We start from the raw sequence: 12,329 nt of genomic DNA, 5'->3' as shown, positions 1-12,329 counted from the left end.
CTGTATCGTCATTCATTCGACCTAAATTTTGTATCATATTACAATGGACTGACTTTGTTTCGATTTGGAGGTGCGGCCTAAAACTTTTCTCTCCCCTTGAACTTTGAGTCTCAAATTTCAGGTGCGGCTTAGATTCGGGAATTTTTTTTTTTCCTTCCTTTATTTCGAGTCTCATTTTTCAGGTTTGAGTGCAGCTTAGATTTGAGTAAATACGGTAGGTGGTATTTCAACTAATTCTGACTATGAAATAAAACAAAGTACAGCAGGGAGCTCTGACGAATCAAAGAGCAGCGATGAAGATTCTGATGAATAGTAAAGTATGAGTTAAGAAATAAGATGCTACTGAGATCGTAAATTTTTGTTGTGTTGATGAATCTGTTAACAAACATATTCAAAAATGCACTGAAACATTGGCACATGTAGTGTTGGGAGGTGATAAACTGTCATTACGGTTAGAGGAGCTACGTATTTCTTGCTGTTCTACTCCTACATGACACTGTATCTGTAGGTATAGAATGAATCTTCACTGGCTAGAGAAATGGGTAACACAATTTTACAAGTCTCTGCTGTCATGTAATCTCTTCAGGGAAATCATGACTGTACTAAGATTTGGTTTTTGGTTGACAAGGTCAGAGTCATTAACAAATGCAAGGCAGCTACCATGTCAGTCCTAGAAGAGAGAGACGTAGCAAACTGTCAAAGCATGTACATTCCCGGTCCATATGTTTGTGGTGATGTAATAACCAAGTAATACTGAAGTGTGATCCAAGTCGCACAAATATGGCTTTAATAATAACCTCCGAACAATATGCCTCTAAGGACTCAACAAGACAGAACACTGATGTGCACATTACAAACTAGAATCACACAGAGAGACAGTCAGCACTGTTCCACACCTATATATGTGCGAGTCGCCAGCAGATGGCACGGCAGGGACCGCGCCACATGCTTGGCTTCCAGAGACGGCATCCAGCAGCCAGCCTGCAGTGATCAGTGGGTGACCAATTTAAAGACGCATGTACGGCAACACCACTCTCGGTGCACTCACACTGACACGTACTAGTAGCACGATACAGCAGTGATAAGCAGTAGTACCCCTCCTGTCTTGCGCGCCTTTTATCTGGCTCTACAATTTACTTTCCTAGACCCACACAAATGCCTGATCCTCCTAATTCAATTTGCTCTGCAGACTATTTAAAATTCACAAAGACAAAAAGGAGCCACAATTGCACTTTGTGTGCCAGTTACTTTCCAATACATTGCCACCAGCTGATCTTATTTAAGAATACTCAACTTTCGTAGCCATACTTACAGCACATCCTTTGCTTCCTGACCTAAATCCAAGTTAACTACCAGCCCCCCTACCCCCCCCCCCCCCCACACACACATGCCACTCCCCCACCCCTCTCCCCTCCCCCCCCCCCCCCCGCCAATCAGCTAGTTGTGTGCTGTTATCTTACGTCACACCCTAGTCTATGAGTGCCCAGCTGTCTGTCGCCTGACCCCTCTACCTGCACCCCTAGCTAGCCCACAGATGGCTCCCCACTTTCCCACGAGCCACTAAATGCTTCCCTCCAAACCCCTTCCATCTCTCTCCATCCCTCACATTGCCTCAACCCACCCCATCCTACCCCACTGGAAGGTAGAAGACGAGGTACTGGTGGAAGTAAAGCTGTGAGGACGGGTCGTGAGTCGTGCATGGATGGCTCAGATGGTAGAGCACTTGCCCACAAAAGGCAAAGGTCCCAAGTTTGACTCTTAGTCCGGCACACACTTTTAATCCGCCAGGAAGTTTCATATCAGTGCACACTCCACTGCACAGTGAAAATCTCATTCTACATACCTTTTGTTCGTGTGCCTATCGATGAGACAGTGCTTCTGCCTTTTGGTGAGCCATCTCCTTTATTCCTAAATAATTCGTAATTTTCAACAGAAACTTTCCGTACGTTATTATTGCATCCTACATTACAATATGCAATTTCCACAATATGTGGTCATCTGTGAATATAATGGGGGTAACAAGTGTAGGAGACCAAAAACTGACTGCAGTAGGCAAGTTCAAGTTTTTGTACGCTGCAGTAGTTACGCAGAGGTGAAGAGGGTCACACAGGATAGGCTAGCATGGGCAACTCCATGAAACCAATCTTCAGATGGAAGATCAAAACAATAAAAACATTTGATTCAGCATACACCAGACTCCAAACAGCGTACACAACCTGTATGCTCAGAAACACAGAAAATCATATTGGTTCCATCAGCAGGAAACTTCAGCCCGTAATTGTTATGGAACACTGCGGCGATTTTGTTCATTAATAAAAACCAAAACTGGGGAGTAATAAGAGAGTATTGTTGTAACTTCTTATCAACCTCGTGACCAAAATACATATTAAGAAGACTGGTAAATTGTTATTTTAAAGGGGTCACTCCAAAGCGCCACGAAAGTATTTGAGCAATGTATAAAATTAGAGAATCGGTGCACAATATTGAAAGCCTATCTACATTATCTATATCTGCATGACTAGTCTGTAATTCACAATTAAATGCTGGCAGAGGGTTCAGAGAACCACCCTCAACCTATTTATCTACCATTACACTCCCCTACAGCATTTGCGGAAAAACAAACACTTCAATATTTCCGTACAAGCTCTCATTTCTCTTATTTTATTACAATGATCATTTTTCCCTATGTAAGAGGGCTCTAACAAAATATTTTCACATTCGGAGGAGAAAGTTGATGATTGAAATTTTAAGAACCTGCTCCAGCAAAATGCTTTTGCTTTAATGACTGCCACCCCAATTCACATGTGATATCTGTGGCATGCACTTTCCTGTTTCCCAATAATACAAAATGAGCTGCCTTTCTTTGAACTTTTAAATGATGTCCTCTGTCAGTCCTATCTGGTACGGATCCCACACCATGCAGAATACTCCAAAAGCGGACAGACAGGTATAGTTGTAGATAGTCTCTTTAGTAATCCTAATCTTCTAAATGTTTTACTATTAAATCACAGTCTTTTGTTTGCTTTCCCACCGCATTATCTATGTGAGCATTCCAATTTAAGTTATTTGTAAATGTAATTCCTAAGTATTCAGTAGACTTCACAGCCTTTAGATCTGTGTGAATTATCATGTAAACAAAATTTAGTAGATGCCTTTTACTACTCATGCAGAAGACATAACAATTTTTATTATTTAAGGTCAGTTACCACTTTTTGCATCATATGGATAGGTAGCCTAAATCATTTTGCAGTTCATTTTGATCATCTGATCACTTTAAAAGACAGTAAATGATTTGCAAGACTGTAAATGATAGCATCATCTAAGAGGACTGCTCAGATTCTCTCTTAAATTGTTAATGTAGATCGGCAACAGCAGGTGGTCTATAACACTTCCTTGAGGAATGTCAGATATCACTTCTCTTTTACTTGACGATTTTCCATCAATTACTATGAACTGTGACCTTTCTGACAGGAAACCACACATCCAGTTGTACAACTCAGACAATACTCCATAGGCACACAATATGATTAGAAAATGCTTGTGAGGAACTGTTTCAAAAAGTCTTCTGGAAATCTACAAATATGGAATCAATTTGAGATCCCCAGTCAACAGCACTTATTACTTTGTGTGACTAAAGAGCTAGCTGTGTTTTAAAAGGTCAATATTTCTGACTCTATCTTGGCTATTTATCAATGAATCATTATCTTTGAGATAATTCATAATATTCAAACACAATTTATGTTCCAAAATCCTAATGCAAATCAACATTAGTGATATGAGTCTGTTATTTAGTAGATTACTCCTCTTTTCTTTCTTGAGCATTGGTGTGACCTGAGCAACTTTTCAGTCTCTAGGTATGGATCTTTATCAAATGAGCAGCTATATATGATTTCTAATGGAGCTATTGTATCAACATTCTCTGAAAGAAACATAAATGGTTTATGACACTGAGGAGAGCTACTACTAAGTTACTCACAGTTGCAGTTGTTCTTGATTTGAATACTGCAATATTTACTTTGTTGTCTTTGGTGAAGAAATTTCAGAAATCCGTGTTTAGTAACCCTGCTTTAGTAGCACTGTCATCAGTAACATTACCACAGCTATTGCGCAGTGAAGGTATTGGTTGTGTCTTGCCATTGGTGTACTATACATGCAACCAGAACCTCTTTGGATTTTCTTCCAGATTTCAAAACGAAGTTTCACTATGGGAACTATTAAACACATCTTGCACTGAAACCCACCCTAAGTTTCGAGCTTCAGTAAAACATCGCTAATCTTGGAGATTTTGCATTCTTTTAAATTTTGACATGCTTTTTTTCATTGCTTCTGCAGCTGAGTTTTGACATATTTTGTGCACCACCCTTTTAATTTATTTTGTATCCTTTCAATTTATTTGGTATATATCTCTTAATTGATGTCGATACTATTTCTCTGAATTCAAACCATCTCTGGTCTACACTTACATAGTCAGACTTGAAGGAGTAGAGACTTAGTAGAGACCATCTCCTTTGAAGGCATCAAGTTAATTTTTATCTGCTTTCTCATTAAATGCCCTATTGTGTAGGGCTAAAAATTAATAGAGATAAGGCAAACAGAATGTGCAAAGTAAGTGGAAATTACTCGTCTCTTCCCCGATTACATTGCAATAGAAGATACTACAAGATGTTGACAGATGCCATATCTCGGTAGCTTTATATGTAATAATGAGGTCACAGATACAGAAATCACCAGCAGAACTGGAAAATCAGTCCATATGGCAATTAGGTCTGTAATATGTCAACAAAGCTTTGACTGTACTCCTTTATCGTTTATATGTGTGAGACTTGGAAAATGTCAGTAAAATCAGCACACAGTCTCCATATTTTTCACCAACAATGCTAGAGATGAATTCTGAAGATGTTAACCCAACCAAGTTACAAACGATGAAGTGCTGAGAATACGAGGTCTACACAGCCTGCACAAAATTATTGTTGAAAGAAGACTGAAGATTGCAGGTTATGTTCTACGCATGTAAGGTGGAAGAATCCCAAAATCGCCACTGTTGTTGAAATCAATGGACAGATACAGATGTACAGGAAGACCTTTTAACACCTGGAACTTTTGCAATGAATCTTCAATGCACGGACACAAACTTGGAGGAAGGTGAGAACTTGGCAGCTGATCGAGTGAACTAGTTGAAAGCAGTTCCTTGTATGGTACACAGCAAATCTGAGTAAGTTAGTAGTAAGTAAGTAAAGTAAGTACAACTGGGGATTTTGCAAAACTGTTGGATGATCGATATTATTGTCTAGATTTGACACTGTTGGACTTCTGCCTTTTCCTTGATGTGTATTCTTCAAATTGTGAGTTTTATGAGAAAGCTGATAGGTACTTACCAGTCAACCTTCCCTCACACGAACTGACATTGTCTCTTTATAAATTCTACTGTGCTAACAATTATCTACTGAGATTCCTCGACTAGGTCTCCGCAGCTCAAATGAGCCAGTTTCTTTTAAATTTCTGTCTTTGGCTATAATTGTCTTCCAAGTATGGTGACACAACATCCTGTCATGAAACTTTTGCCTTTACACTTGTTTACTTTTCTGGACACTGCCTTTTTCTGCACTGTGCACCAAATACACTATGTGAGTAACGCCCAATCTCCAACAACCAATCGTGAACTGTAAACAGTTGTACACTCTACCAGGGCACATAACAAACAATTAACATTTGTGTTTTAGTGTTCTAAGCTGTGAGGTCATCAGCGGACAAATAATTTAGTACCTATTCCTGGACAGCCGGAGTGGCCGTGCAGTTCTAGGCGCTACAGTCTGGAGCCGAGTGACCGCTACGTTCGCAGGTTCGAATCCTGCCTCGGGCATGGATGTGTGTGATGTCCTTAGGTTAGTTAGGTTTAATTAGTTCTAAGTTCTAGGTGACTGATGACCTCAAAGTTAAGTTGCATAGTGCTCAGAGCAATTTGAACCTATTCCTGATGTGCTGTTGTTTGGAACAACAACTGACATGATCCAAAATATTACTTTCTTTTATTATAGCTTCACTTTTATTTTGTCTAATGATTACTAATTTCAGTATCAAATTCCATCATCAAGCCACTATATGATCAGAAAGCATCGTGTATCATTAAAATATTGTTTAATAAACAGATTACCATTATATCATCATTCCTTAAAGTAATGTCCAAAGTGGAAGGACAGATGATTAATTTTGAGTATATACAAAAGTCAGAGTACTGAACCGGATATGAAAGAAGGAAAACCAGAAGGGCAGTGAGAGAAGGGCGCCTTCTATCACCTTACTTCCTTAATATGTTCATCAAGGAAGTGATAACAACAACAAAGAAAAGATGACAAGAATCAAAAGGTAATTTCTGGAATACTCCAAGGAAATGTGATAGGACCATTACATTTACAATGTATATAAATGATCCAGTAGAAAGTGTCAGAGGCTCCTTAATATCGTTCACAGGTATTACACTTGTCCATAAGAAAGTATCAACAACAGAAGACAGCATCAATTTGCACAATGACCTGCAGAGGATTGGTGAATGATGCAGGCTCTGGCAGTTGACCCTGCACATAAATAAATGTAACATATCACACACACACACACACACACAGGAAAAGAAATCCAATACTGTACAACTACACTATTAATGACAAATTGCTGGAAACAGAATCTACCATAAAATATCTAGAAGTAACTATCCAGAGCAAACTTAAAGTGGAATGACCACATAAGACAGCAATAGAAAAGCAGATGCCAGACTAAGATTCACAGGAAGAATCTTAAGTGAATGTAAATTACCCCTGTGTCCTTACCCAGTACAACTGACAGAAGAGAGAAAGAAGATCCAATGAAGTGCGGAGTGTTTTGTCACAGGATCATTTAGTCACTGTGAGATCATTACAGAGATGCTCAGCAACTCCAGTGGTAGATGCCATAAGAGAGCAGTTGTGCATCACGGAAAGATTTACTACCCAAATTTCGAGAGAGTAGTTTCCGAGAAGAGTCTGACAACATAATAGTTTCTCTCATATACAATTCACGAAATGATCACGAGAAGGAAATTTGAGAAGTTAGAGATAATACAGAAGCGTACTGACAGTCATTCTTCCGAAGCACTGTTCACAAATGGAACAAGGCAGAGGGGATCAGTTGGTAGCATGAGACGTACCCCCTGCCACACACAGTTAGGTGGTTTTTGGAGCATGATGTCGATATGGAGACTTAATTGCATGCATATACACTGCAGATTGACGACATCGCAATAGTAAATCAGAGTAGGAACTAAATAAAATGTTTCAGGCCTTAAATCAAGAAATGGTAAAACTAAAGCTAAAAATGAATACAAAGAAGACAAAAGTTATGGCTACAGACAAGAAAGGAGGTGGAGGTAGGACTGACACAAGAACAGGCAATGAGCAACTCAAGAAAGGAACTGAAATTCACTATCTCAGTAGCATTTTGCAAGAAAACAACCAATATTTCAAGGCATTCAAGAAAAGAATAGCACAGGTGAAGAGTTCCTTCCAAAATAAGAAGAAGCTGCAACTGAATAAACATATCAGCTCCCACATTAAGAAAATATTTGTAAAGACCTTTGTGTGGAGTGTTCTGACACACAGATGCAAAATCTGTACATTAGAAAAGCCAAAGGAAGCTCACCTCAAACCTGTTGAAATGTGGTTCTGGAGGAGAAGTACAAGAACTAGCTGCATTGACAGAAAAATTAAAGGAAATAGGAGAGAAGAAAGAACCACTGAAAGTTATAGGCCAGAGCAAAGCAAAATACACTGGACACTTAACTGGAGATGATAATCTTTTAAAAAACATTTCTGAAGGCAAGATCGTAGGTAAGAAAACAAGGGGATGACTGAGAACATCCTACTTAAACAATATGATCAATGAATGGGATTTTCTTCACACATGGAGATGAAGACAACTGCTGAAGAGAGGAAGCTGTGGCTGCAGAGACAAGGTTTAACCTTTTGGAAGAGTAAGGACAAACTAATACAAAATATGATTCTGCATGGCAGCTACATGTGGAATAAATGACAACTTCTTGTGTGCATTCATCAAGTCACTTACCCCAGTAGGTGTCTTATCTACTAAAAGTAAAGGTCACTGTTGTGCTTTCAATAGATGTGAACTGCACCCTGAAAATGGTATGTCTAGTTTGCAGTTGTACAGAAGCTTTTTATTTTGCAAAATGGTTCAAATGGCTCTAAGCACTATGGGACTTAACATCTGAGGTCATCAGTCCCCCAGACTTAGAACTACTTAAACCTAACTAACCTAAGGACATCTCTGCCTGAGGCAGGATTCGAACCCGCGACCATAGCAGCAGCACGGTTCCGGATTGAAGTGCCTAGAACCGCTCGGCCACAGTGGTCATCTTTTATTTTGCAAAGAAATTTTTGATAATAAGATGAACTGATGCTGGTACTTGCTACTGAAACCAGTAGTACTTAGACACAACAAAAGTGTGACTATAGAATTAAGAATAATTTTTCCAAACAATTGAGTATTTTTTTCAAAACAACACCACAATAGAGGAAACTTACTTTAAACTAAAGACACAAAAGAAAAAAAGAGAAACTATAAAGATCTTGAGTCTCATAAGACTCTCTTTGGAGGAAAATATAAGACATTTAATTGGTAAACTTGCAAGGCATACTTTTTATGTTGTATAAACTACGAAACTGTTAGCATCGTCAGCTAAAATTTACTTCTTCTGTCTTAATATACCTTCCTTCACTTACAGCTGCAGTGTGGAGACAGGGGTGAGGGTGGGAGCAGGGATGGGGGCGAGGGTGAGGGCGTACTGCTTTAAAATGGTGATTCTTGTATTGATATTCTTAACAACAGATTTATATCTTTTGCTTATGAAAGTCTGCATGCGATGACAGCTGCACTAGTAATACCTTCACAGGGTCGTATTCAAGTTGCAAGGCTAGATCTATGCCAGCCATGACACGCTCCCAGCCTTTCCTCCTCGTGATCTGGTTGTAGCGTTGGGACTGCAGGGTGTCTAAGCTGATGTTCAGACCGTCAAGCCCTGCCCTCTGCAAGGCAACCAGCTGTCTTGTCAATATGAGGCCATCGGTTGTCATTAAGACACTTTCGAGATCTTTTATTTTCTTTAAGGCACCTGTGAAACAGCAAATTATTCTAAACAAACTGAAACAAATAATTTGTAACATTGCTGTTGCATATGAAACAAAACTCCAGTTGATAAATTGAAAATACAAATTCCTTAAAAGTTAACTGTACATTTGCCCTAATACAAAGAGATAAGAAGGGTTAATAAACTGAATTGAAGAATGCAAGTTAAGATAGCAATGAAAAAATAATTAGAGGCATAAGATCACCTACTGCAACAGGGAAATGGGAATCAATATGAACCATTACCCAGCTACTGTCAACTGATTCCATGTCTCCATGCACACTGTATAAACCACTGTGGGTTTGTCCGACACAGTACATTGTTGTACCACCTATTATGGTTTTTCCCCATTCAATGCTCATGTGGAGTGTGGGAAGAATGATTCTTTAAATGGTTCTGTGCATGCTGTAATTAATCTTGCCTTCATGGTCCCTATAGGAGTGATACATATGTGGTTATTGTATAATCCCCAAATACCTCGCTTAATACAGGTCCCTGAAATTTCATAAGTTGGGTTTTGTCATATATTTGGCATCTATCTTCACTTGTCTGGCATTTCCAATTTTTAGTAGCTTCTTGATGCTCTCCCAAGCATCAAATAAATCTATGATCAATCACGCTACACTATTTTGTATACATTCAATGTCTGCCATTAGCCTTATTTGTTATGGGTCATACTTAAGCAATATTCTAGAATGGGCCACACAAGTATTTTGTAAGCAATGTCCTCTATAGACTGATTGCATTTTCCAGTATCTTACCAACGAATTGAAGTCTGCATTCTGCTTTGCCTACAAGTGAGTCTATGTCACCATTTCATTTCATCCAGATATTTGTATGAGTTGACCAGTTAAAACTGTGATTATTTGATAATGTAGTCATACAATACTGTCTTTTATTTGTTTTGTGATGTGCTCCAATTTACATTTCTGAAAACTTAAACTCAGTTGCCTATCTTTGGACCAATTTGAAATGTTATGATCTGACTCAAATTTGTGCAGATCTTTTTCAGGCAATAATTCATTATAGACAACTCTATCATCCAGGAAAAGTATGAGGTTCCTTATAATATCATCTTCCAGAACATTAAGGTACAACATTAATGTAATGGTATAAATTACTATAACTGTATAAATAAGTTTATAAGTGTGTAAAATACATTGAACTATGTGTTACAACAGAACATTGTACTGGTATACTCAGCAAGATGTTAAATCAGCAGATAGCTATATTTTATGTTCAACATTTTGTGTACAGCATATATGCTGGAAAGGATTTATACCCAAATTAAATAAATCTGAAGAAATGGTAGTGTGTCTCTGGAAAAAAAATCAATAAAAACTCATACAGTCCAATTTGCTATTATGTCACTGTTACTGAAATATAATACAAAGTAACTGAATTCGATGAACATTCTCAGAGTGCAATATGCCTCAGAGTGAAATGCACAGTAATGTCAACATTATTTTTCAAGGCTATGTTTGTGAAAATGGATGACAGCAAACTGCACATTTTGTTCTCAATCAGTGGAAGTATTATGCACTGTAAAACACTGTACTGCTGTTCTACATAAAAGCTGTCTCATTGCCAACATCTTTCCCCTGCTGGCTGTTCTACACTTCTCATCACTGATTCAACACGTTGTAAGATATTTTATGCTGTATGACACCACAGTCCAATCTGGTAAGGATAGCATAAAAATAATATATGAATTTCAGTATTGAAACTGGAACAGCAGAACAGCTCTCATCACACTGGATATCAAATCGAGGTTGGATTACAGCCATGGGTACATTAATTCATGCTACTCAACTGTATGTCATATGTCAGAGTTCATCAACTGTAGTGGTTGGCGACTGGTGGCTGGCGACTGGTGGCATACCCATCTCTTGGCATTCTGTGAACAGACGTTCTCCACACTTGACAGATTTGAAGAAAATGCTGGATATGGCAACAGTGGAACACTCTCTGTATCGAGGTAGCTCAGTACAGCTCAGGTGATGTGTAGTCTTGCATTATCTTGTTAAAAGATAACATCATGGAGCCCTTGAAAATAGGGCACAGCGATAGGCCTTAACAAAACACAAATGCAATGGCTGCTGTCCAAATTATTGGCGATGCGAACCAGAGGTTGTGACATGTATCCAGTTGCACCCCATACCATCACATCACATGCTGGACCCGCATGGGAATGACAGGTACAATCTGGCCAGGTCTGTTGGCATCAGAGCCTCCACACACAAGTACATCAATTGTGACGATGTTGCAGAACCGAGACTCATCTGATACGATGACACAGTGCCATTCCTGTGTCTGGCATTGTTGTTAGTTGCACCGCTGTCAGTTCACCTCTCTCTAGAGCTGCATTAAGGGCTTGACAGTCTGTGCTGCTCCAGATGCCATCACATTGTCTGTGTGGATACTTGTCTCACTGTATACAAGCCCACTTCCTGACTAAATGTACACAACTTCACTGCAGGATCATGTACGCATGAGCGAACACTTGTCTGCCCTCTCAGGTGCTAGTTGGGTGGCACTACTGAGGCCCTGCAAGGCATTTAGCATGGCCCATCTGAACCTACCAATTCAATGTTCGCACAAAATGAGATTCTGAGCAATGCAAGCAGCAATATAGTGAAACAATAAACCAGAGTCTCAGCAGACCATGAGCCTGCCACTGCCAAATCTGGAATGCTGATAAACATTTCTCCTTCTTCCATTATGCTTAACACGGTCTTCGTGTAAACAACCAACACTGAAATAGAATTTCTGAATGAGAAACCTGCTCCATAAGCTTGTCTTGCATACAGAATATGCATGGGAGTGCTGAAAAGTAATGCCTCTGAATTTTTTATTCTGTTCTCAATATCGGTCGAGGTATTACACATCACGCATATTACTTGGTCAGCTTTCCCACTTCACTGACTTGTGGCACACCCCCCTCCCGCAAACAGATGGAGTCACAATAGGCAGGCCACTCTGACCAGAGATTGTGAATATGTTTACGGTGCACTTCGAGGAAGAGGCCCTGATGTCATCCAAATGGAAATCCATCTTCTTCTTCTTCTGTTATGTAAATAACACACTTGTCATCTGGCCTCATGGAAGAGACAAACTTCTTGACTTCTTTGTACATGTGAACTCCACACGCCACAAAATC

At 39.3% G+C, this 12,329-nt stretch overlaps 1 protein-coding gene across 1 annotated transcript in view; it reads right to left on the bottom strand.

The window, feature by feature from the left end:
- LOC126441764 (molybdenum cofactor biosynthesis protein 1-like) overlaps nt 1-12,329 on the bottom strand; it is a 69,366-nt gene that overhangs the window by 53,323 nt on the left and 3,714 nt on the right. The window contains exon 3 of the mRNA XM_050090687.1: nt 8,928-9,154. Coding sequence (XP_049946644.1) covers nt 8,928-9,154 — 227 coding nt within the window. The remainder of the gene's footprint in view (nt 1-8,927; nt 9,155-12,329) is intronic.

The sequence above is a fragment of the Schistocerca serialis genome, unplaced genomic scaffold (assembly GCF_023864345.2).
Source record: "Schistocerca serialis cubense isolate TAMUIC-IGC-003099 unplaced genomic scaffold, iqSchSeri2.2 HiC_scaffold_1370, whole genome shotgun sequence".
NCBI lineage: Eukaryota > Metazoa > Arthropoda > Insecta > Orthoptera > Acrididae > Schistocerca > Schistocerca serialis.
This window is presented reverse-complemented; position numbering and strand designations above follow the sequence as displayed.